Source organism: Hemicordylus capensis, chromosome 1, assembly GCF_027244095.1.
Source record: "Hemicordylus capensis ecotype Gifberg chromosome 1, rHemCap1.1.pri, whole genome shotgun sequence".
NCBI classification, from domain to species: Eukaryota; Metazoa; Chordata; class Lepidosauria; order Squamata; family Cordylidae; genus Hemicordylus; species Hemicordylus capensis.
This window is the reverse complement of record NC_069657.1, coordinates 312932350-312958724: the sequence shown is the minus strand read 5'-3', so window position 1 is coordinate 312958724 and position 26375 is coordinate 312932350. Positions and strand designations below refer to the sequence as shown.

At 44.7% G+C, this 26375-nt stretch overlaps 1 protein-coding gene and 1 long non-coding RNA gene across 10 annotated transcripts in view; one reads left to right on the top strand and one right to left on the bottom strand.

The window, feature by feature from the left end:
• The window catches only part of ME1 (malic enzyme 1), a 309975-nt gene that overhangs the window by 198162 nt on the left and 85438 nt on the right, over window positions 1-26375 (top strand). For all 7 annotated transcript variants that reach the window (XM_053287114.1, XM_053287115.1, XM_053287112.1 and 4 more), the window contains one exon: window positions 1958-2061. In XM_053287114.1, the coding sequence (XP_053143089.1) occupies window positions 1958-2061 (104 nt within the window). The remainder of the gene's footprint in view (window positions 1-1957; window positions 2062-26375) is intronic.
• LOC128341061 (uncharacterized) overlaps window positions 1-26375 on the bottom strand; it is a 138096-nt gene that overhangs the window by 31898 nt on the left and 79823 nt on the right. Inside the window, exon 3 of one of the 3 annotated variants that reach the window (XR_008314177.1) lies at window positions 15604-15654. The exons of 1 other annotated variant lie outside the window; for it this stretch is intronic. This is a non-coding gene — a long non-coding RNA (uncharacterized LOC128341061). Of the gene's footprint in view, window positions 1-15425; window positions 15655-26375 lie in introns of those variants that run through there. One more of the 3 variants, XR_008314174.1, reaches the window with a different exon arrangement.

The window sequence follows — 26375 nt, the reverse complement described above, 5'->3', positions numbered from 1 at the left end:
CACCCACCCCACTCTTTTGGCCCCAGGACCCTTTTTTAAAATCAGAATTTATTCAGATTTGGAAAATTTGGGTACAAATTGAATCTAGGGTGATGGGTGTGTGTGTTAAGATTCAGACCCAAAATAAATCGGAGGTGTTTAGATCCGGATACAAATTGAAATGAAAAAATCAATTCGTACACACCCTTACTGCCAGGTCTCTCAGTTCTCCTGCTTCCATTTGTCTCTCTTTATGGTTGCTGGGTTTGTTTGTTTGTTTGTTTGTTTGGTTTGGTTTGTTTTTGTATGTATGTGGTTTTGACTGTTTAATTGATTTTAAGGTTTTAAATGTGATTTTTAGGAGTTTTATTGTATTTTAACTTTTGTAACCCGGTGCCATGGGATGCCTTATGAAAGGTGGTATAAAAACTGAATAATAAAATAAATAATCCTTGAAATACTCTTTACTAAACCACAACTATTCATATCCAAAGCCTAAAGCTCTAAGTTAGTTTGACGTGGGAAGGGATGTGCCTGCTTAACCTTTTTTATTTTTTCAGTGGATATTGCATGTATTGGGATTTGTAAATTATAAGGTATGACATAAATGCAAAACCAACATTTATGCTCAAAAAAGAATGTAATATGTACTCTGTAATTGCATCTTGATTTTATCCCCTCCCTACATCACTACTGGAAAGCACTTTATGATCTGTGAAATTTGACATTATGATTTTGTGAATTTGTTTAGGAGTGACGGGGAAATCCTCATAAGATGCTATTCACACACACACACACTCACACACAGTTTCTTCATTTTTAGCCTACTTTCCAGTAGGCTTATGAGATCACCCAGCATTCTGTGTGTGTGTGTCCCCTATTAACTTCTCAGCACCTGGACCAATATGAACCAAATCAGGTACAGTTGTAGGGACACCTCAGTAACGTAGTTTGTGACAAACAAGGATGCCCAAATGGTGTGGGGTGTGGTGATGTCATCCACTCCAATTCAAGATGGTGGACACGTGAACATCTGAGGTGCAAGCAAGCTAATTTATGGACTGTCCAACCAGTTTAAACCAAATTAGGTACAGTTGCAGTGAGTGACACACAGGAACACCTCAGTGGTGCAGTTTGTGATGATGTCATCTGCTCTGATCCAAGATGATGGACGCGTAAACTTTTGAGGCACAAGTGGGTGAACTTGTGAACCACCTAACTGATTTGAACCAAATTTGCTGCAGCTGTAAGGACACATAGGGAAGTCCAAATGGCACAGTTTGTGATGATGTCAACTACCCCAACCCAAGATGGCGGACACATGAACATTTGAGGCACAAGTGGGCTAACTTGTGGACTGTTTAACTGATTTGAACCAAATTAAGTACAGTTGTAGTGAGTGACACACAGGGACACCTCAATGGTGCTGTTTGTAATGATGACATCCACCCCAATCCAAGATGGTGGAAACATGAACATTTGAGGCACAAGAGATCTAACTTGTGGACCTCGATTTGCACCAAATGTAGTCCAGTTGTAGAGACAGTGAAAGGAAAGTAGGCTGATTAGTTCTTACTAGAACAGCTTGTTCTGTCTTGGTTTACACATACAAATAGACTAATTTATGTGAATTAACTGATATTTTAAGAAAATGACAGATTGCTGGGCATCCACACTCTTTATATGCAAATACAGTATTTCCCATTCTCATGGTAATATCTAAACTAAAATCATATAGATTTTATTTTATACTGGTTTAGCTGTTATAGCTTCTCATAGACAATCCTGGGAATTCTAGTTTGGTGAGAATTCTTTGTTACAGATCTCTTTCCTCATCCTTCTCTGGGTTCATTGGAGAGAGAGTGTGTCTATAAACTGGTTTCAGTTTCCAGGATGGATATACACATGTGCTTTCTGGATTAGAATAAGTGAAATGATAACTTGTCACAATTTACTCTCTTTCCCCCCCTTTTAACAGGAGTTGCTAAAAGATCCTTTGTATATTGGACTGAAACACAAACGAATCAGAGGCCAAGCTTATGATGACCTTCTTGATGAATTTATGCAAGCGGTGACTTCCCGGTAACTGGATTTATTTGTGCAGTTTACATGTTAGAACGTTTTGAACATGTTTTACATTTTTCAAACATTTATAAAATGCAATTGATACTATGAGTCAATTTATTTATAATGTTGTGCTGTCATGAATTTCATTGTATACAGTAGCAACAAGAAGTTGATGGTAATTGACTGTTCTTATTATATTAGGAAAAATCTATGTTTAAAAGTGCTTCAACTATTTAAACAAATAATTAAAAAAAATATTTGTTTAAAAATGCTTAGTTAACTTTGAAGGAAACCAGAATAAGATCAGGCAGCCTGGTGAATTCCACTGCTGTGGTACTTGGAGACTTATTTATTATGTCTTATGGCCAGGCCCTGTTAAAAATAACTAACCAACAAATAAGAAATAACAACATAACTAACAAGAGCCACTTCACATGTTGCAAAGTTGTAACATGGAACACACTTTTTGAGTAGGAATTGCCAGGAAAACCCACATGTCAGATCTGATATGTGTATGTGCTTTGTTTTTGACTGTGTATTAGAAATGTACAAATAGATTCAACTGTAGTAGAAATGTACAAATGGATTGAACTCTAATCTATTCGAGCGCGAATCAAATCACCCCTAAAAAGAAGGGCCTGATACAAGGTCAAATCGTTTCAATTTGTGAATGCCATTTTGTCTCTGTTTTTTGCTTGCTGATTGGTTTTCTGGCACTGGCTTCCAATTGGCTTAGGATCTCCTTGCTTCTTGGTTGGCTTGTCAAATCAGTGCCCCCATTGGCAGGAGCAGGGAGGGAGGAGGGAGCAGGGAGGGAGGAGACCAAAGGAGGGGTTTTCAAAAGTTATTTAAGGGGCTGCTTGGAGTCAGTGAGGCTTTTGTGCCTCAGCAGAGAAGGATCAGAGAGAGACTGCAGTAGCTCTGAGAGGAGAGCAGTGACTGGTGCTGGTGGTCTAGGCCCAGTAAGTGAGAGACAGATAGTGCCTGCTAGGCTTATCTGACTCTTGCTCTAGTTTTTTGGTTTTTTTAAATCCTTTTCGTTTGCAGTGCCAACAATCTCTCTCTATATTTCCCTTAACTGTACCCGTCGCTAATCCCATGTGTGGCAGCTCTTGTGAGAGTTCGTGAGTGATCTGCCGAGGGGAGAAGCAAACGGACAGAAATGGACGACTGCCAAGAGAGTGGTGCCGGGGAGAAGAAAGTGGTGCCGGGGGAAGGGGGGGAGAAAGCGGCACCAGGAAAGCGGTGCCCGGGGGTTGAAGAAAGTGGTGGCGGGCGGCGGGGGGCGGGGGCGGAAGAAGCAGTTGGCCAGGCAGGCAGCCAGATGGGAAAAAAATTGGAGGGGGGAGAGCTGAGAACGAGGGGCTGAGAACTAGAGACACATATGTTCTGTGCTCGGCCCAGCTGGATGCTTTTATTTTCTTTTAAGTGGCTTGAACTTGGTGTGTGTTCATGGTCACCAAAAATGCCACCAACATAACTAGGGCAGCCAAGCAGGCTCAGTTTGTGTTCATCTGTTGTGTGGCGCACACTGTGGGGATGTGTTAGATATTTGAGAGGCTGCCGCTAGGCAAGACATCCCTGCTGTAGGCACTGGGTGCCATCCTGCTGCTCCCATGGCTGCCCTTGAGGAGAGGTGCCACAAGATAGCAGCTTTCTTCCACCTTTCTTCCATTTCCTTCTGCAAAAAGGGTAGGCAAATGCTCAAGGAGAGGTAGCTTGAGCTCCACCTCCACCTCTACCTGATCCCTCAGGATGTTCCAACCTGGTGGAACTCCACTGTTCTCTTGTTCCAGCGCCTGCAGGAGCAAGACGCAGACATCCACACCCTGGCAAGGAAGCGTGTCTTGGAAGTGTGTGACCTATACAACCTGGACTGGGCACTCCTTTCCGAGGTTGTCTTGGCACCCGAACCATTCTTTGTTGTCAAAAACAGCTTGTGTGCTAAGACAGCGATGCTGAGCTAGGCTTGGGTGAGCTCCAGACCACGCTGACCACTGAGGAAACAATCGCCTTGGCAGGTTGGCTGAGGCCTAGAGTGTTGGATCGGCTGAGCACACCCTTGGGTGCATCGGCAGTGCATATTTTGACCTGTCTATGTGACCCATGGATGAAGGGCAAAAACAGTCACCCCTGCCCAGCTGCCCAGGTGGAGGGACCTCCTGGTTGCAGAGGTTAGGCAATAATAAGTAGCTGAACAGACTCGCCTTATACAATACTGCTATAGCTTAATTGACACAGACTACTCTGTGTTGTTGCAGCTGTGCACATGCATTAGCTTGAGACCTAATTAACATCCCAAATTAACGTCCCTAAATACTTTGAATATATACTGTAGTCATTATTGCAAACATTTATATCCTGCCATTTGGTAAGTAAAACAACACCAGAGCAACTTACAATACATAATATGGGTGTCTGTCACTTGATCACTGTACACAATGAGTCCCAGCTGAACAAGTGAGCTGACTTAATTGAAAAACTTTGCCTTTATAAAGACATTGAATGACCTATTTGTGAAGTTAAAATTAAGGAATGAAAATGCATATGTGTGAACCAAGCTATAATATGACCTGGGGAATGCATTCCATTCTTGAATACAGTTTAACTCACTGATTTGAGGACAATCTAAAGTTATGAAATCAAATTGCCTATAGGTCCAAAACAAAAGCTGAGGGGTGGGGGCTGGGTTTGCTTTTAGTAGTACTAGAGACTTAAAAATAAACCCCAGACATATCGTATTGAGATTTTATAATTGTTAATTCCTATTAATGAACTGCTACAAAGAGGCTGGCAGAAGCATGAGAGACATCTAGTAGTACCAATCTCGCTCCTCTCACCTTGAGGCATGTTTATTAATTTGCAGCCTCAACATGATAATGTGTGATAAATATAGAGCAGTATAGACTAAGCTTGCCTATAAAGGGTACATTTAGTAAAACCAGATGGCTTTATCAAGCACTTACAACATGCAGTATTGTTGATGCATTGTGTTCCAGTGGAAGGCGCCTGGCCCCTACTGAGCCTACCATGACTCTCTATAGTGTTGTAATCAAAGCTCAGACCTCAGGGATACCTTCAGGAACAGCAGGAAGGGGGAGGGAGGAATCCTGGAAACTACAAAGAGGTGCCTCTGCTAGTGGTTCAATTTGCAGTTTCCAGGATTCTCCCCTCCCCCTGCAGCCTGCCCCCGCCCCCATCACAACCCATGCCATTGCTGAAGGTCTCCTGGCCTTCAGCTATGGCTAACTGGGGTAGCGTGTAGCACAGGGTAGGCTCAGAAGTGAGGAGAGGAATGGGGAAGGTGCCTTCTGCTGGCATAGATTTTCCTGGAGATACTGTGGATGCGAATCATTGAGGCTGTTTTCATGCGCAGCCAAGACTGAGCTCAGCCAAGCCCGGTCTCGGTTGTGTGTGAGAACTGCTGGCAGCTGTTCAGCTCCCAGCGGCTCAGCAGCAGCAAATCCACTTAGGGAGCCCACCATTTAGCCAAGGTTAAGGGTGTGAGGGTGCCCTTAACTTGGGCTAAGTGTTCATGTGTCGATGCCGCATGGTGCTGACACAGGAGCAGCCTCCCGGCCAGCACTGAGAAGATCCCCACAATGCCCTGCACACTCACACATGCATTATGGGATTGGGCTGGGACGATGCATCCTGGCCCCCGACCCTCTGTGTTGCCTGGACCAGCTGAAGATCGTCTGGACGCGCGGGGAGTGTGCTCAGCAATTGAGGAGCAGTTGTCTGTGGGGAAGGTAAGTTTAAGCAGCTTTCCCCGCTGCCTGCCCTCAAGCCCTTCTCACTAATCGTAAGAAAGGGCTCGTTGTAGCTAATCTTTCATTAAAGGACAAAACATCAAGGTAGGGCAGGACTGCAAAATTAATCATATGATAGCTGAACTTAAGATCTGGTACGGGATCCGTTGATATGCATTAGAATGGGTTCTGCGCCTGCGCGGAAGCCTCTCGGTGTCGAGTTTTACAGCTCCTTCCAGGCACCTGCGCCCTGCCCCACGTGACCACGTGGCTATTTAAGGCGGGAGGAAGCGCAGGCTGCTCAGTTCCTTGGAGACCGCCATGGAAATCACTTGGTTTCTACGGCTCCTTCGCGACTGAATCCTTGGAAAAAATTCTCAGTTTTGATTCACTGGCTTTGATATTGGACTGTTTGACTATTCTACTACTACTACTATCATTTTGACCCGGACTGAAATTACCTTGGCCTTCTTGTTCCACTGTTTGGCGAAAGATCGGACTGATTTCTGGCTTTTGACTTCGGCTTGTGAGTACCATGGAATCCCCTGTAGGAAAACGTAATTTTAAATGCTGCACAGAGTGCAAAGCTAAATTGCCCTCACAGGATCGTCACAATTTATGTCTCTTGTGCCTTGGCGAGGCCCACAAGACTGCAGCGTGCAAAATTTGCCTATCATTTTCGAAGCAAACTCGGAGAAATCGCGAGTTGCGTTTGAGGGCTGCTCTATATGATGATGTCCTATCGGGGCCCTCTTCAAAATCTCCTCAGCCGCATAGCTCGAAGGACCTGGGTCCGGCCCAGTCTAAAACTTCGAAGCTTCATCCCAAGAAATCCCCTAAGTCCTTGAAAAGGCCAGGAGAAAAGATGGCGTCTGCAACTGCTCCCGCCAAAAAATCACGGCACCGAGCTTTGTCGGAATTGACACCGTCGCCGACCGCAGCGCAAGAGGTTGTGTTTGTCTCGGAATTGACGAGTACGGCGCCGAAAAAATCTACGCCACAACCTTCGCCACCTACAGAATCGACTTCGATATCGAGGTCTCCGGCTGAACCCCTGTCGATATCGAAGCCTGCTGCTAGCTCGACATCGACACCGCCTTCCATACCGACTACTGCTGAGCCACGGTCGACATCGAGACCGGCTGCTAGTTCGACATCGACACCACCGTCCATGCCGACAGTTACTGAGCCACGGTCGACATCGAGACCTGCTGCTACCTCGACGTCGACACAACCGTCCATACCGGTTACGTTAGATCCAATTGCCCAATGTCTTTCGACATCGACTCCAAACATCTTGATGCCGATGGAAGAATTCGCTCTGCCTTCTCAAGCTGCAAGTGTTTCGATACCGACTACAAGAGACCTACAACCGGCGCCGACACCAATTCGCTCGCTGTCGATATCGAGAGAAGAAATTCAAACTTCAGCACTAAATACCCCGGTGAATGTCACAACCGTGACTCCACGGTTTCGAGCACCCATGACTTTTACTATGTTAGAGACGGCAGAGGTTGATGCTCCACAATTAGACCCACTGATTAAAATGCTGGACTCTACTGCTACCACTCCCGCTACTTATCAGGGAAATACAACCTTCAAAGTTGGGACCACGGTACTAACAGCTGGGCAACTTGCCTCGCCAACTCCATGGCACACTTGTGGATTCAGCCATCAAGTATCGCCCTCAACAGAATCGGCCTTGCCAGGGACTGTTTCTCCTGGAGCGGGTTATGACTTCCAAGAGCACCGGACATGGAGGTCTTCCATGACAACTGCTCTACCTCTCAACAGAACATTTTCAACCGTGGGGACACAGACGAAAGTCAACACCACCTCCGTGCAAACCCAAACAAATGTTCAAAGATTCCTTGATGCGGATGCACAAACTGACCCTGCTCCTACCACACACCCGAGAAAAGCTGTATCACCATCTCGCCATTCTATTTCAGACGCAGAATCTGGTGAAAGTCACCATGGATCATCTGACTTTGAGTCCGATGGAGAAACTATTGAAGCGGACCCATCTCCTGATGTGGCTACTCCATCCCATGTGTCGCCAATGGAGGAATTAAAGGCCTACCACTGCCATGTTAAACGTATGGCGAGTGCACTGGGGTTGGATCTTAGTTCACAATTGAAGACAATAGACGATCCTGCCTACAATTTCATGCGTAGATCACAGTCGGCTGAACCCGTGGCGCTTCCCCTGCTACCGATAATTTCAAACGCTGCACAGTGTGCTTGGGAAGTCCCTCACACCTCCACCCCAACGTCTAAAAGACTGGAAGGACTCTACCAAGTTCAGGAAAGAGATAACACCTACCTCTTTAAACACCCAGTCCCTAATTCGTTGGTCATCGACTGTGCCACGTCCTCCAAATCTACTCGACGTCATACTACCCCTGCAGATAAAGAAGGCAGGAAGTTAAATGTGATGGGAAGAAAATTGTATTCTACTTCCTGTTTGTCGGTCAAAGTAGCGAACTATCTAGCCTGTATGTCTAAGTACAGTTACTGTATTTGGGAAGATCTAGAAAAAGATCTGGATTCCATGACATTGGATGAAATAAAACTGAGGTTCCGGAAAACGTTACAAAGGGCAGGGGACCTTACCTGCCAACAGCTGAGTACTGCTAAGCACCTGGCAGAATCTGAATCCCGCTCCATCACAACTGCCGTTACCTTACGTCGACACGCCTGGCTGAGATCGGCAAACCTGCAACAGGACATGAAGGACAAAATTGAGGGTCTGCCTTTTGACGGCAAAGGTCTCTTCTCCGAGGAAACTGACGCCACCATGGAGAAGATGAAGAAGTCAAAATTTACTGCTAAAACCTTCACTTCTACGGTTTCACAATCCACGTCTTATGGGAATAGACAACGTACCTCGTATAGACGGGGTTCATCGTATAGACAGCAGGACCGTAGAGACTTCCGGAAAACTTACCATCAGTTTTCTAAGAGACCAACCCAACAAAAAGGGAAATTTGCGTCCAGCCAACGTAACAAACAATCGGACGGAAACAAACAGCGTCTTTGAAGTTCAAGTCAGCCCATCGTCCACAATGGTACTTCCCTATTCTCCTGCTCCCAGAACACCAACGAGCAATGGAGTCTGGTCTACAACATCCCACAACCGGACCCACTAGCCGCCAATACAATCAGGCTGGCAAGTCATGCAAACGCATGGCGCAACATAACATCAGATCGTTGGGTCCTAAAGATCATTCAATCAGGTTATGCAATCGAATTCAAAACCATACCAAAATTCAGGAGAATTCGGTTCACACGCGCTTCACCAGCTCTTCGAGAGGAGTTGGAAGAACTCCTACTCAAGAAAGCAGTAGTACCGGTACGATGGGCAAACCGCCGGGAGGGATTCTACTCTCGGTACTTCCAAATTCCAAAGAAGGACGGAGGTATTCGGCCCATCATGGACTTGCGACATCTGAACAAGTTCATTCATGTGAAAAAGTATCGGATGACGACGTTGCAGGACGTCCTACCTCTTCTACATCTGGAAAGGTGGTTTGTAACGGATTTGAAGGATGCCTATTTTCACATTGGGATCCGACCTTCGTATCAAAAGTATCTACAGTTTACAGTGGGGACCTCACTGTTCCAATACAGGGTGCTGCCATTCGGCCTTTGCACAGCTCCCCGTGTCTTTACAAAGTGTATGGCAGTGGTAGTCGCCCATCTGCGGACAAGGGGTCTGAAGCTGTATCCGTATCTGGACGATTGGCTTCTATCCTCGAGGAGCAGAGAGGAGTTACTATCACAGATAACATACATGCTGAAGCTTCTCCGGGACTTGGGCATACAGGTAAACTGGAAAAAGTTGAAGCTAACGCCAGCAAAGTCCATTTCTTACATTGGAGCTCAGCTCAATGCCACATTGGGAAGGGCGTTCCTGCCAGAGGATCGGTTTCAAAGCATAACATCCCTAGTCAGGACTTTCCAGTCCACGCGACAACAAACCGCTTGGCATGTACAACGGCTGTTGGGCCTGATGGCGTCATGCAGAACAACTGTCCGTTATACTCGCCTCAAAATGAGGAAATTGCAACTGTGGTTCCTGTCCTCCTTCAGTCTACTCAGAGACAGCCCCGAGAGACTGCTGACGATTCCACTGCCTATCCTGAGGTCACTCTCTTGGTGGACCCAGCGATCGAATCTGCAAAGGGGAATTCCGTTCCACGTCCAACTCCCATCTGTATGGGTCACAACCGATGCCTCTCTCCGCGGATGGGGGGGTCACTGCAATGCCGCTACTACACAGGGCCTTTGGACGTGGAGCCAGAGTCTCCTGCACATAAACTTCTTAGAGCTGCTAGCTGTATTCCAAACCATGAAGGCCTTTCTCCCCATGTTACGGGGCAGGGTAGTCCAGTTGCAATTGGACAACACCACAGCTATAGCCTACCTCAACAGGCAAGGGGGGACAATCTCCAGATCCCTCTGTGCTCTGAGCATCCAGATCTGGCACTGGTGCATCAGGAACAGCATAACGCCAGTTGCAATTCACATAAAGGGCTCCGACAACGTGTTAGCAGACGATCTCAGCCGCTCGTTCACCAGGGAACGTCACGAGTGGGAACTGAACGACCAGTATCTTCAACAGATCTTCAGCCAATGGGGTCCACCGGAAATAGACCTGTTTGCCACTTCAGAAAATGCGAAGTGCAGACGCTTCTGCTCCAGGGCGGGACACGACCCGGACTCTCTGGGGGACGCGTTCCAGATAGACTGGTCAATGGAACGATGCTACATGTTCCCTCCATTGCCACTATTGAGCAGAATCGTAGCCAATCTCCTGCATACCCCTGTGAAGTGCATCCTGATTGCCCCATGGTGGCCACGCCAGCCATGGTTTCCGCATTTACTCAGACTGAGCTCTCATACTTACAAAAGGCTACCAAATCGCCCAGACCTGCTGATTCAGGAACGCGGTCGGGTATTACACCCAGAAGTACTAACGCTTCAACTGACAGCATGGTGGATAAACTTTTGAAGAAAATCTTGCTGAACGTCCGGAAGCCATCCACTAGAAAAAACTATGCTAGCAAGTGGAGGCGTTTTTTGACTTATGCAGAAACACATGGATTTCGGCCACGGCAGGCGTCCATACGACAAGTTCTACTGTATCTAACGGACCTTAAGGAATCAGGTCTCTCTAATGTGTCCATACGAGTACACTTGGCTGCCCTTACAGCAAAACATCCTGGGTGGGATGGCAAGACACTTTTCTCCCACCCGGCATGTAAAAATTTCCTAAAAGGACTGTCCAATCTTTACCCTCCTACACGCAAACCTATTGAACCTTGGAGCATATCTTTAGTGCTCTCTGCGCTGACAGAACCGCCGTTTGAACCAATGAACACGGCTACTCTTCATCATGTCTCCTTGAAGACATCCTTTTTAGTAGCTATCACAACGGCCCGGAGGGTTAGCGAACTGACTGCGCTACGCATGGATGTCCCATATACCCGGTTTTATTATTAATTCATTAGATGTCCGCAGAGCACTGCTCTACTATCTGTCAAGAACTAAACCATTCAGAAAGTCAAAGAAGCTACTGATATCGTATAGAGGGTCTTCTAAGGGCCAAGCGCTGTCTAGGCAGCGATTGTCTCACTGGCTAGTGGATGCGATCCGCGTCACCTATTCAATTCAAGGCGTGCCGGCTCCAAAGACTATTAAAGCACATTCCACCAGAGCATATGGCACTTCTGCAGCATTTCTATCTGGAGTACCCTTCACGGAGATCTGCAAGGCAGCTACATGGTCTTCTGAAGAACCATTTGTAAAACATTATGCCATTGACCTACGGTCCGCTGCGGAGGCGAACTTTGGGAGAGGCGTTCTCAAAAGGGTGTTGCAATGAGGCACTGCTCCCTCCTCCTTCTGGAGCTTACTAAACACCCATTCTAATGCATATCAACGGATCCCGTACCAGATAAACAGGTTGCTCACCTGTAACTGATGATCTGGTAGAGATCCGTTGATATCCATTAGACCCTCCCGAACCTCCCCTCTGCAGTGCACCATAGGTTGTTACAGTGAATCTTCATGAATCTACGACTGCTTCGGCGGTCTCCAAGGAACTGAGCAGCCTGCGCTTCCTCCCGCCTTAAATAGCCACGTGGTCACGTGGGGCGGGGCGCAGGCGCCTGGAAGGAGCTGTAAAACTCGACACCGAGAGGCTTCCGCGCAGGCGCAGAACCCATTCTAATGGATATCAACGGATCTCTACCAGATCATCAGTTACAGGTGAGCAACCTGTTTTTTTCTCTCTTTTGCTTCTCTTGAATCAGATTACCTGCAACTGTGTGTGTCTGACTGTTTTTAAACACAAAGCAGTCTCTAAGGTGAAAACAGCTGGGGAGTGGGGAATTTTGAGTAAACAAATGATCCAAAGGGAAGGGGTTAAATAAGCCTTCTCGGGCTGTTCATCCACTTGAAGGCTGCTTTGGTTTTTTTTTTGGTTTTTTTTGTTTTTTAATTAACAAAATTTTGAAGAAAAGATACATATGGTTGTGAATAATGTGATGTGATTTTCACTAGTTATAATACAATGTAAATTGCTTTCTCATATGCCTACTCTTCAGTGAGACTGTATTACTACTTTTAAATTACTGTATTGACTTATTACTCTATCACATCTGATTTTCAAGTTTTACATCTGTTTTAACTATTTAGAATTTAGTTGCACTGATTTTATTGGCATATAATCAGTGCAAAGCCATTTTCCGTTCAGTATTATTGGCTCTGATGCATTACTTGAAAGATCAAGGTGCTGGTTTCTATTATTTGCAACAGACTAGGTGACACAGGTTTGTAGCAGATTACATTCAAAATAAATATTTTCATCAAATAAAGATGAAAATATTTTTCATGTAATAAAGAAAGTGCATGTGAAGAACTAAGCACTGACTGAGCCTTTCAATCATAGGCCATAGCAGATATAAATCTACGTTAAGTATAAAAATGTCTCAAATGCACATTTCGCTGCTTCATCTTCTCACTTCCCCTTTGCAATGGCATGGGGTTCTTTCTATAGTGAAAGCAACCAGCAAGCTGGTTCATTCTTGTCTTCCTGGAATGTTGTCACCCCTTTGGCCCTGGTTAGTTCCTGGTTAGTTGCTGCAGCCAAAAGTTCTGCTTTAAGATAACTGCCTCTGGTTTCCTAGTCCTAAGGCCGTAGTTGGCTGGACCAACAGTCTGCTGGTACCTGCCCACTCCCCTCCCCCACTCCCCCAGTTAGGGCTCATCATGAGACTCTTTATATGGAGGTGAGGCAACCCATCCCCTCAGGCACAAGGCTGTGGGCTGGCCCAGTATGGTTGAAAATCAGGTTATAATTAAATGTCTGTGCAAGCAGTATATAAAATTAATGTGAGGTGTGAGATCTGTTCCCAAGCTCAGAATCAGGACATGAGCTGGAAACTCAAAGCTAACACTGAAGGTTCTGGAATGGGAACCACCCCAAAGTGTCAAACTTGGAATCAGGGTGCAAGTACATGAGAGAAAGCAACGAATTAGCCACCCTATAGAGGCTTTCTCTCTTTCTGACTCCAGGTTTGGGTGAGAATGTATTTTTCAAAATATATTTTTAGCTTTCTAGTTGCAGTGCCGTGGTTGAACACATTTTCACCCATGCTTTGTCGTATTCTTCCCCTAAGATAAATTTACTTAAACTTTACCTCTTTATCCATAGATATCAGGGCTGATTTGATTTAAATCATGGTTAAAATCATGATTAAATGACTTCACAGAACAACTCAATTTTAATGATTTAAATCACAATTTAAATTACTAGTCCAGATTCAGATTCTATTTAATCATTTTCTATAAAAGTATAGTCTTCTTGTCTAATATAATCTTAACTAGCCAACCCGCACAGAGCATCTGTATGCTCTTTGGGGCTGGCTGTTTCCCCCTCCCTCCTGCCCTACTCTCCCTCCCTTCTGCCCCACACTCCTGCCACTCTTCCCCTCCCTTCTCTCCCACCCACTCTCTTGCCCCCTCCCCTCCCTCCTGCCTCACTCGCTCTTGCCCATCCTCCCCCTCCCATCCCTCTTTCTCACCCTCCTGCCCCAGTCTCTCCTGCCCTCCCCCTGCTCCTCTCTCCTGCCCTCCCCCTCTCCCCGTCCCACTCTCTCTTGCCCGCCCTCCCCTCCCCCTGTTCCTCTCTCCTGCCCTTCTCCTCTCCCCCTGCCCCACTCTCTCTTGCCCTCCCCCTATTCTCTTACTCTCCCCCGCCCCACTCTCTCTTGCCCTCCCTCCCCTCCCCCTGCTCCTCTCTCCTGCCCTTCTCCTCTCCCCCTGCCCCACTCTCTCTTGCCCTCCCCCTACTCTCTTACTCTCTCCCCTGCCCCACTCTTTCTTGCCCCCCTGGCCCACTTCCTCTTGCCCTCCGCTCCCCCTGCCCCTCTCTCTCTTGCCCTCCCCCTCACTCTCTTGCCCTCCCCCCCACTCTCTCCTCCCCCTTCCCTCCTCCCCCTGCATTTTATTTTACTCTACTTACTGGGTGGCGGCCAGCCAAAAAGGGCCCTGCCGCCACCGGCGCTCCTCCTCCCGGGCAGCAAACAGGGAAGTCCCGCCGCCCAATACTCTCCCACCCCAGCCTCCCACGGACGGTCCCCCCACCTGGCCATGAGCCACCTCTGTGGCCAAGCCCAGCACCTCCATGGCCTGGCCCGCCACCGGGCCGAGTGCTGCCTTTGCAGCTGCGCCTGCCGCGCCAAGTGCCACCTCCGTGGCCTGCTGAATGCACTGCCGCCGCTTGCCATTCTCTGCAGCCAGCCTCTTTGTGGCCAGCGACCTCTCCCCCCACCCCCACTTTCTGCCCCAGTCTCTGGGCGGGCATGGGCCCAGGCTGCCGGGCCGAGTGCCGCTGCTGCGGCCGGGCCCACTGCCGCCTCGCTGCCGCGGCCAGGCTGGACCTGCAGCCACCGTTGCCGGGCCCACCGCCGTGGCCTGGCTCACCACCGGCCAATTCTCCTGGGTGTGCCAGCCAATCAGGCGCCTATGCTGCCCAACCAATCAGCTGGGTGGCTGGGATGCACATTCGAAGGCACACCCAGGAGAAATGTATATATAGATACATATTTAGATACAGATGTAGGTTTTCATTTTTAGTTTGTCAGTACACACTATAATAGGTACACACTTCTCATAATGCTGTTTCATTCAGGCAACCAGGTCTTGCATTTCGTTGTTGCACTGTTTACATTTTGCACAAATGGCTTTCTTACCTACAAGTACAGAAACTTCATTAAAATATTCTCAAATCAGGTCTCTTTTAGGGCCTGCTGCTGTGATAGGTATTTTCCTTCTACAGTGGAGGGAAAGGTTTCCTCGGGACATGAATATGTTCTGTTCACTTTTGGTTTCACCTTCTATTCCCCTCCCCTCTCCATCCCCCTGTATTTATATCCAGACTCCTCCTCCTTGCTCAGATCCCAAATCCTCTATTCATTCATTGATCTTCTTTGTCTTTGCACTTGGTGGAGGGGTGTGGGGGAGCAAGCACTTGAGTATGTGTGCCAACTGCATGTATGCCACCTGCAGAATAGGACTAATCATATCTGTTATCTCTCCTCCCCATATATTGCTGCTCATAGAATATGTTCATATAATATAATTATGATTAATATTCATGATGATATATTTGACTAGGTTCTTTATGAATTGTTTTAAAATTAAAATTTAAAAATCCGATTTAAATTTTTTTTAAATGATTTTTTTTAAAAGGACCCTGATAGTAATCACATTGAAGGACAAATGTATAGTTCACCTTTTGATTTCTTTCTTCTTTTGCTTAAGGGCACATACATCCTGTATTTATCTGTGAAATAAAAATGTATTGATTTCAGAATGTTGGTTCATTTAACATTTTAATTAGAACACTACAGGACTTGCCATTAACATTCATTTACAGTCTTTTCCTTTTGGTGAGGAAATATATTGGCAAAAAATCAGATACATGTGGCTCTTACTGGAAACCATGAAGGAATGGCTGGGCTGCACAACCATTTCAATAGCAACTTATTCAATCGTATTGTATTCTAGGGTTCTTTCTTCAATCAGCTCTTGGACTCATTTGCAATGCACGGTTACTCTTGGTTCCATGTACTGGTTTTTATTCATGGAAATTAACCTGCAAGTCAGTCCTGTGATTATACTCACAGTGTAGAAAGAGCCTATACTTTTGTCTGCTCACAGATGAGATATCATGGATATAGTGAGAATTGCAAATGGGACAAAATTATGTAGGAGCATGAGCTCAGTAGAGTAGAGTAGACTGCATGGGTAAAGTAGACTGCATGGGGACCATTTTACAAGTCTAGTTTCAGTAGCCACCTGAAGTGGGAAACATCATAAAGTGGGGAACACCTTTTACTCCATCTGATGAAGTAGTTCTTGGATAGCTTATTTTTTAACATTTTTTTTTAGTCTATCAGGTGCCACAAGTTTCCATCTTTTCTATTTTTAACAGAATTACTCTGTGAAATTGATATGATATAACCATCTTATGGTACTCTTACAGGGTCAAAAAGATACCTTCTCTGTCACACCATAGAACTGGCTATTAGTAAGTGAGTAGGGAATTACCAAGTTAACAATAAGAGTAGGTGCAGCCCATATTTTGGACTGTCATGAATTGAGCGTGAGCTGTGGTGCGTTTTATTTTGTGTTATAAAATTTGTTCTCCGTTGCAGCAACTGTAACATGTCACATTATTATTTCTGACTTGCAGGGCTAGAAGTTTTCATTTTTTATTCTCTACATCTCTCAAAGAACTAAGCTATTTGTTGTTTTAGTCTTTATCCTTTAGCAACGAAGGAAGGCATCTATCATAAAAGAATGACAAGGAACATACATGGCAATTTGCAAAATGGCTAACACAGCAAGAAAATGCACAGAACGTATTCCTCAGAATGCCAAACATCCGCAAGCTGTGCATCTCGGGATGAACAGGCCTAACAGTTGTGGAATGTTTAGTCTTTGACAACTTTAGCTGTACTTTTTCTGTGCCTAGGGTGCACTCCAGATAGCGGTTTTAAAAGTGCAAGCAGATAAATGGTTATGGGTATAAACTGACTGCCTGGGTAGCTGGTACACTCTCTCAGCAAGAGTTCTAATCCCAGGGAAACAGCAGATGTTTGGTGCTGGGGTTCCTGTACATTTAAAAGTTGTGGTGAAGAAGGAATTTGGGCTCGAGGAACACCCTTTTTGTTATGCAAGGGTGGAGAAAGTGTCTGTCTTAGCTTCAGGGGAAGATGAGATTGGATGACTGTTGCCACGTCTCCAAAAACCAAATCAGGCATTGCTTGTTGCATTAAACACAGAGGCCATATTAGGTATCTGCCCAGGGCACAATATGAAAGGCACCGGTGTAGCACTAGAGGGCAGCTGCAGAACATCTTAAACCAATGGCTTTAGTGCTGGGCAACTGCTCAGAAGCTGTCTAAGTCATTCCTCAGCTGCCCTGCTGCACTACTCAGTCAGGGCTGTCTTTCGTGTTGCGCAGAAGCTCCAGCAAGTCCCTCACACCAGTATTCCTCTTTCCGAAATGTTGGCCAGGGGAACTTTAAAATTGCCCATTGTCAAGCAGTTGAAGATGAGCTGGGGGGGAGAGTATGTAATTAAAAAGAAAACAGAAGTTAGGAAGGATTTAAATTTCGTCTGGTGGCAGTCCTAGCAGTGGTGCTGAGCCATTCTAATAAGTCAGTTGGAAAATTACTTGACTGAGAAAAAATCATTTCATTTCTGAACTGCAAGAATTTAGTTATTTGACTAACCTTATTATCGGGCAATATTTGGCATGATAATATTCATGACACTTCTTACAAGATTCGTACATCTATCCCTGCTTTTGCATTTATAATCACTAAGCAGCATCCAGACCAAGTTATTCATTAGTACTACTCAGGAGTTACTCTACAGGACTACTTAATTTTAGTAGGATTACTCAGGAGTAGTCTGTCATGTACTATGATTTATGCAAAACTGTAAAGAAAATTAGATTGGAAGTGTTGGAAAATGGACTGTGGTGGTCATGCCTGCAGTACTTTTGAATTCCAGGCATCTGACACTTCATTGGACATTCACATTGAAGCCAACACTGTGTTAAGGCTATCTATGGCCCACTTAGTGGGTTTTGTGTTTAAATAAAGCCTTTGGATGATTTAATATGAAGTTGTTTAAATATCAAAATCTCTAACTCGCAAAATTGTATAGGCCCAGTACTTAATACACAGCACTGAATAAGGCTGCAGTCCTAAGCATACTTGATGGTTCATGACCCCCACTGAGTTCAGAGTGTCTTGTTTCTGAGTAAAGCCTACATAGCACATTTGGGCCTCAAAGTTCTTGTCTTAATTAGTTTGGAGCAGGTTTTCAGATAAGGGAATTTGGTTAACAGTGACCATAGTTATTGGTTGTGCAGGTATAATTATGCAACCAGGGGCGTAACAAGGCTGGAGTGGGCCCAGAGACAAAATTTTAAAATGAGCCCCTCGCTGATACACACACACAAGAAGGGAGGCAAGGAGGGAGGCAGGGAGGGAGGGTCGAGAGACAGAGAGAGAGATACTAGCCAGGTCGAAGGAAGAAATACGAAGGAAGGATCATAATGAAGGAAGCTCTGCGGGTTTTGGGGAGTCATGTGACTTGCCTCTGGGGGAGCCCTCGAGGCGTGGGGGCCCCCAGGCAGCTGCCTCCCCTTGCCTAATAGTAGTTACACCCCTGTATGCAACATGGTTAAGGGAAAGAATCAGGGACTTACGTAGAAAAGGAAAGGTATGAGTTTACAAGCCCATGTAAACACTGCTCTCGGTAACGTAACTATGGTTAATGAGAGAGGCAGTTTAACTTCTGAATGGGGTCAAATGTATGTGTGCTGTCTTTTCTGTCACCATTTTTAGCAGCAGCTAATAGATAATTTAATATGAAATGCTGAGAGAACACAAGAACTGAAAGGTGAAATGATTCATTTAAATTCTTATTAAAAATTAATTTGGGTTCCATGACAAAGATGCAGAGATTATGTCTGAATCCCCTATGGTTCATCCGATGTAATCCAAGGATTCAATTCAGCAATTAGAATAATTTCTAGTGCTATCATTTCATTGGCCTTAACAGAAGGAAATTCAATTATGGCTTTGTCTCCCACATGGTAATGCTATGCAGTTGACTTGCCCAAGAACAAAATATCATATTTAGTTGCCAAAGCCAGGCACTTAATTCTTTCAGATTTTTTTGTTTTGGAAATAATAGCAGAAATACTACTTAATTGATGTCTACACACACACACACACACACACACACACACACACACACACACACACACACCCTTCACTGGTGGATTATAACTTCAAAGTTATTTATTCTCCTGTTGCTAATTTTATCACCCTTTGAATGATAATTGCAGTGTGTGTGTGTATGGAAGAGATTGGAAAAGAGTGGGATTTCAATAAAAGGCAAGTAATTATGAGTAGAGGACATATGGAACTGCTTGGCAAAGCAAATCCATCTGGAAAAATCAAAGTATTCTTTTTAGAAACTAATCAGAGTACTACAAAATTTCAGCTGCTTCTTTACATTATAATTTCTGTGTCTGTGATCAGAACATTCCCTTTTCTGTCATAGTATAAGACAAGTAATAAAAAGCATTTTTTACTGTCTTTTTCAGAAAAACAAAGTTTTATGCTCATTTTCACAGAAACCTTGCTAAACTCAGTTTTAGAGCATGTAGTTCTTATTTTAAGGAACATTTCTTTTTTCATAATGCATCTACTGAGACTTGGATTTGAAGGGGAAAGGGGCTTCTTAACCCTTTCCTCATGTCATATTTGCACCCCCCATCTCCATTTACCCCTGCCTTGAAAAATTACAAGGGCCTCTAGCCTGTTGTTGAACTACAGCTCCCATCACCTCCAACTACAATTGTGGATGGGGAAGATGTGAGTTGTAGTTCAATAACAGCTGGAGGGCCAAAGTTTGCCTGTCCCTGCTTGTGTCCCAGCAGCAGTGGATCACTTCCAGAGACCAAGCATTCTCAACCCTCCTCCAAGGGGTCCCAATCCACGGTTTGGGAACCTAGGCACTAAAACTGAATTAAACCTTATAAACATAGTGGGAGTCTATGTTATTAAGAGATTATTTTAGTTCCCCTAAAGAAAATATGCAGCCCAAATTCATTGGACATAGAGAAAATAATATTTTAATAAATCCTGCAGTTTTGGGCACCTTTTTGGAGTAGAGCCAGCTTCTAGTTCTCTGATGCAGCCTTCAGCTCCTGCCTTCAGTCTAAGCCCTGTTCTTCAGCTTCTTGGTCCAGTAGCTTCAACCTTCTTTTCCGGCCTCCCATTTCAAAATTGTTCCAGACTGTATGCCTCTAGCCTAGCGCAACATGCTTCACCTCCCTGGGTACTGACACTGACACGCAGGGGCACAGGCATTGAAACCCAATTCACATGTGCATGCAGCACAGTGGTGGCTGTTTGAAATGTATTGTGTTGAAGCAACACCATATGAAGATATTTGCATGAAGTAGCCCTCTACAACAGCCAGTAGTTTTCACCAGCCAACAATGGAGCTGCCATCTCACAATCACTTTTGAAGAAGCTGTCATACTAGCTTGTATTGGTCTTAATTCACTTCTGGAAAGAAAAAGGTCCTTCTGCCTACTCCTTCCATAGCAAGAGTGCTTTCTTCCTCCAGGATCTTGAGCAGTCAAGTACACCTTGAGCCACCCATGCCAGTGTTGGGTGTTCTTTTGAGGGGGGAAACCCCTTGCTAGTATGGCTGTTCTTTGCATTTAAATGACTCAAGGCTGCTTCTCCACTGCAAAGTTTCAGAGAGTGGTATTAGAGTCGTCATACTGGTAAAGACTTAACATCTTTTGGTCTTATGCCAAACTGACTACTCAGCATTGGACTTATATTAAAGTGCTTGCCAGGAGACCACAGAAGCTGTAAATTATGGATGGAAAATATTTTTAAAGGACAGTATTTGCAGACTAAATTTACCAAGTGCAGCTGGTTTGCTATATTTTCCAAATCAGTTTTTAAAATATGATCCAGCTGCTTGCATTTTGCAATTAGCTGACATGCCGACATTATGTCAAAAGTCCTAAGCTGACTTCCTGACTTGCTATACACTGGGGACACTAGACATTAGTCTGGAGTTTGTGGTAAATTGTACTTGTACTGTTTTTCATATTGGAATACCAATAGATAGGTGCCTTATCAATATTTTCCTTTTGGGTTTGTAAACAAATTCCATGAGAAACTATGGAAGAGCCAAAGCAACAGCAGCTGTAATACTTTTTATATTTTTAAGATGTTTGTTAGGGTTGTAAATTGCCTTGGGGTCCTCGGACAAAAGATAAAAGGCTGCCATCCAGATTAACAAAGCACCAGTGCTATAGGAGAAACACTGGTGCTTCTGAAGAGTTCAGCTAACTCAGTTCCACTGTGTGTGTGTGTGTGTGTGTGTGTGTGTGTGTGTGTGTGTGTGTAAATGTCAACAGTCTGTGAGGCTCTACACATGATCCATGCGTAGAGCCTAACCGGGCTCTGTGGGGAGAGCGGGCTTAGCCTGCTCTCCCCACAGACAAGCAAGGAGCTTGCCCTGGGCGGCCAAATTGACCACCCACACGACTACCGGCTCTGTCATGGAGCCGGTAAGGGCAGTGGAGATTGGGGGCCTCCTGCCCCTGGGGAGTCCCAAAATGCCCTGCGTGAGTGCGCTGAGCATTCTGGGGAGACCCCCAAGGCCAGGAGGCTTGTTGGTGCCTCCCAGTCGGGGGTCTCCTCATGGTGACTCACGATCATCAAAATGGGGTTAGTGGAGCGCTCCCTCTGCTTATCTCATTTAAGAGGGGTAATTAAATGGGCTAACCGCTGGGAGCCGCACAGCTCCTGGCGGTTCTCATGACTGCTTGAAAGCGGACTGGGTTCCTTAGCCCACATTCAAGCAGTCGTGTGATTAGCCTCTGTGTGTAAATGTCAACATAGCGCTTCCTTCAGAAGAATTATGTAGCACCTGAAAATATGTCCCTGAGGTTGCTTTATCTCCTCAAGGACATATTTTCAGTTGGCACAGAGTACTTCCTGGAGAAGAGGAAGTTATCAGAATATCCCCAGTTCATGCAAGCACTGGTGCACCATTAGTCTGGAACTCTTCTGAAACACTGGTGCTTCGTTCATAGCACTACTGCTTCATTATTGTTTGTTTGTTTGATTGATTGATTGATTGATTGATTTCTATACCGCCCTTCCAAAAATGACTCAAGGCAGTTTGCACAGAGAAATAGTAAATAAATAAGATGGATCCCTGTCCCCAAAGGGTTCACAGTCTAAAAAGAAACATAAGAGAGACACCAGCAACAGTCACTGGAGGTACTGTGCTGGGGGTGGATAGGGCCAGTTAGTCTCCCCCCTGCTAAATAAAGAGAATCACCACATTAAAAGGTGCCTCTTTGCCAAGTTAGCAGGGTTAGTCTGGATATCAGCCAGTATTTACATCTAAAAATTAATAAAACCAATGAAGATATGTTGCATTGAAATGCCTAGTTCATTTTGTCATAAATTACCCTTCATTAAACTGTTTAGACTAGTTTATTTTCAGTGGCCTGGGACCCTTACATCACACATAGCCAATTCTCTTCATCCAGTGATGTAATTTGTCGGGTCTTTTTTATGGAGCATCAGATACATAAGACAAAACACCTCTCATGTTGGCTGACACCCTCCCCCCAATATGGAATAATGAAGCTATCAAAATTGTAAGATCCGTATGGTCATTTAGTCCACTTAATCACACTGAGGATACTTTGTACCTATACACTGGTGGAAGAGCAGGTCACATGAAAGAAAAATATACCCTAGGTTCAGCCTGCTTCTGATGAGCCACCAGCAGAAAGGACTGAACAGGAGACAGTACAGTTTGTTCCAGAAACATGAACATACACTATTTTTCAATGTAACCATTTCCTATCTCGACGTGTTCATTCCAGTGACTGATTTTCATCAAAGAAAAAAGCTTTTGGTAAAGAAGGAATATAGCCAATTATACATTGCATTTTGAATGTCTGCATGCACACATTCTCTATTGACCCATCTGTTAGGTTAGGAAGAAGATAATGTTGGCTATGTTCTGGGACTGGTATGATCCTGTAGTGGTGCATTTCCATGAAAACACAAGTACAGGGAGAAATGTGTGTCCTGCAGCAGACTTCTTCACGGCCCTTAAAGCCAGCAATTTGGTCAAAAAGACACAGTGCCCTAACAATAGGAGTTATTCTGCAACAGCACAATGCTTGCTCCCATGTTGCCAAAACAACACTGGAGTGCATCCAGGAGTTGAAATCAGAGACCCTACCACATCCACTATACAATCCTGATTTTGCACCTTCTGATTTTCATGTCTGGGGCACTTGAATGCACTAAGCGGGTGCAAGTTCAGGGATGATACAGATGTTCAAAGTGTTGCGCAGCATAACTGGCTGCGCTCTTTGCCAAAAACTTATTTTTCTGATGAAATAAAAAAGCTTGTCAGTTGCTGGAATAAATGTGTTGAGATACAAGGTAGTTACATTGAAAAACAGTGCAAGTTCATGTTTCTGGAATAAAGAGTTTTGACGTTTTATTTAAATTCTTCTTTATTGACTCCCCTTGGTATTTCTACTTGTATATGCACATTATGCCTGCTCAAGGGGTGAAATATGTATTTCTCTGTGCTTCATGAGCAACCATTTTGCATCTGGCTCTGCTCCTGATCCACAAATTTACATCTGACTCCAGATAGTGGAGTTTGAGGTTCTAGTAAAAAAGAAAATGGATCCTGTGAGCCTGAAATCTGCCCACTGGTGATATACAAGATTCAGAAGAAGGCTTAGTGTTAAATATGGCTAGCACATAAGTAGATATAATGTGAACATATGGTGAATTCTGACAAGGGAGGAGAGGAAATCTTGCTGAACATGGTTAAAAGGAAGCTGGGGAAGTGTGTTCCAATATCTGGCAACTGTTTTGTGGGGAGCCCATGTTAAATCTGCACTGTGGCCTGAATCGAGTTTTCCTTTGTACATATTCCTTTAACCAGCGATGCTGCATACACTGTGCTGGAGAGCCAGCATAGCATAGTGGTTAGAGGGTTGGACTAGGACTAGGAAGATCTAAGTTTGAATCCCCATTCAACCATGAAACTCACTGGGTGACTCTGGGCCAGTCATGTATCTCTCAGTCTAACCTACCTCACAGGGTTGTTGTGAGGATAAAAATAACCACGTACACAGCTCTGAGCTCCTTGGAGGAAAAGCGGGATAGAAGTGTAAAAATAAATAAATATTATTCTCAGTAGTTTCCCCTTCATCTAATGCCTATTACTCTGCAAGTAGAGAGCACAGTCTGAAAATAAGAGGCTATAGGATTCCATTAATGTAATGGTTAGGATATATTGATCATTAAGCTGGATTTATTTAAAGACAACGTGAATCCTGTGACAGGCTGGCCATCTAGGACTAGGGATGTGCACAGAACCAGTTTGGAGGCCCTTTGGGTCTCTGAACTGGTTCGGCTGTTGTGACGGCAGGGGGTGTCTAACTTTAAGAGTAGAGGAAGGTGCACTTACCCCTCGCGCCGCTTTCCCCCCACCAGCGTCCGTTTTTTCCAAAGCCCATTGGGGCGGCAGCATACCTCCCTGCCGCCCCGTTGCCCCCGTTGTCTGGATATGACTGGAAGTCTCCGACGCTCCTGCAACACACCTCCTGCAGGGAGGTACTCTGCCACCCTGATGGGTTTTTGAACAAAACAGATGCTGGCAGGGGAAAGTGGCGAGGGGAGTAAGTGCACCCTCCCCCGCTCTTAAAGCAGCACCCCACTGCCTTCGAGCCTCCCTCATGCGGTTCCCTATCTTGTGCACATCCCTGTCTAGGACTGGATGTAGAGTTGGGCACCTATGATTTTGTGACCAGTAAATTTTACAAGTTCATGCCTTATATCTGTTCTTCTGTTAATGTGATAGACACTGCAGTGGTGTCTAGAAGGCTGATTATAAGCTGATTATAAGCCGATTATAACTGAATTGGCATTACTTAGGGCAAGAACCAAGATTCTCCTTGTCATGTGCTAAAGAGCTGTGGATACTTGGAAAGGTTGAAATCACTGGTACCAAGCGGTTAATAAGCACTTGTCTAATACAGTCAAAAAGGTTATCCTCAGCAGATATTTTTGTTCAGTTGAGGCTTATTGGCAGAAGTGTTAAGTGAAGCAACAGTGGCTGTGTCAAATAACTATTTCACAGAACATATGGCATGATGAAATTGATTGACTGATGAAATAGATTCTATAAAATGAACATAGCCTATGCTCCAAATAAAATGACAAAGTTTGGTTTTATTTTTAAATTGTTCTGTCATAGCTGATTATGCAAACATATTTTAAAAGGGTATGAGCCTTTTGTTCAAGTTTTTTGTTTGAGTGGAAGCCTTATCCTGAGAACATGCGCTTTTAAGTTACTAAATGTAACTGGCACTATCCACCCCCAGCACAGTACCTCCAGTGACTGTTGCTGGTGTCTATCTTATGTTTCTTTTTAGATTGTGAGTCCTTTGGGGACAGGGTTCCATTTTATTTGTTTGTTATTCCTCTGTGTAAACCACCCTGAGCCATTTTTGGAAGGGCAGTATAGAAATCTAAATGATGATGATGATGATGATCATCATCATCATCATCATAAATTAATAAATAATCCCAGTAGTAATTGGCACCCTAGGTGCAATTCCAAAACAATTTGAAGAGCACCTCAACACTATAGGAGCCACAGACATCACCATCAGCCAATTACAAAAAGCAGCTTTACTTGGAACAGCCTATATTTTGCGACAGTATCTATAATAATAACAATATTGATAATAAAATTCAGCCATCCCAGGTCCTTGGGAAGGACTCGGTGTCTAGATAAAACAAACCAGCCAATAACACCTGTCTGACTGTGTAAACAATAAATAATAATAATAAATGTCATTTTTCTGTGGGGGAAATTATTTGTGTTGTAAGCCTGCAGCATTCATATGGAAAATGTGTGTTTACATATAGTATTCAATCTCTTTTTAAGGAGTTAGTAGACTGTGACACATTGGGAATAGTTGAAAGGAAAGGTTGTGCCATTGAGTCAACTCCTTGCGGCCACAGAGCCATGTGGTTTTCTTGGTAGAATTCAGGAGTGGTTTACCATTGCCTTCTCCTACACAGTATGAGACTATACCTTTCAGAACCTTCCTATATCACTGCTGCCCGATATAGGAGTTTCCCATATTCTGGGAAACACACCAGCGGGGCCTCGAACCACCAGCCTCCTGCTCTCTAGGCAGGTTGTTTCCCCGCTGTGTCACTAGGTGGCAGATATCTAAATGTGGGCCTTCAGTAGAGGGTAATACAACTTACATAACCAAGAAAGAGAGACCAGTATTTTCTATTGACAGTTCTCAGGGCACCCCCCACCCCAGCTTCAGTACTTTGATGAGATGGAGAATTTGCAAAAATTATTTCTACTGTT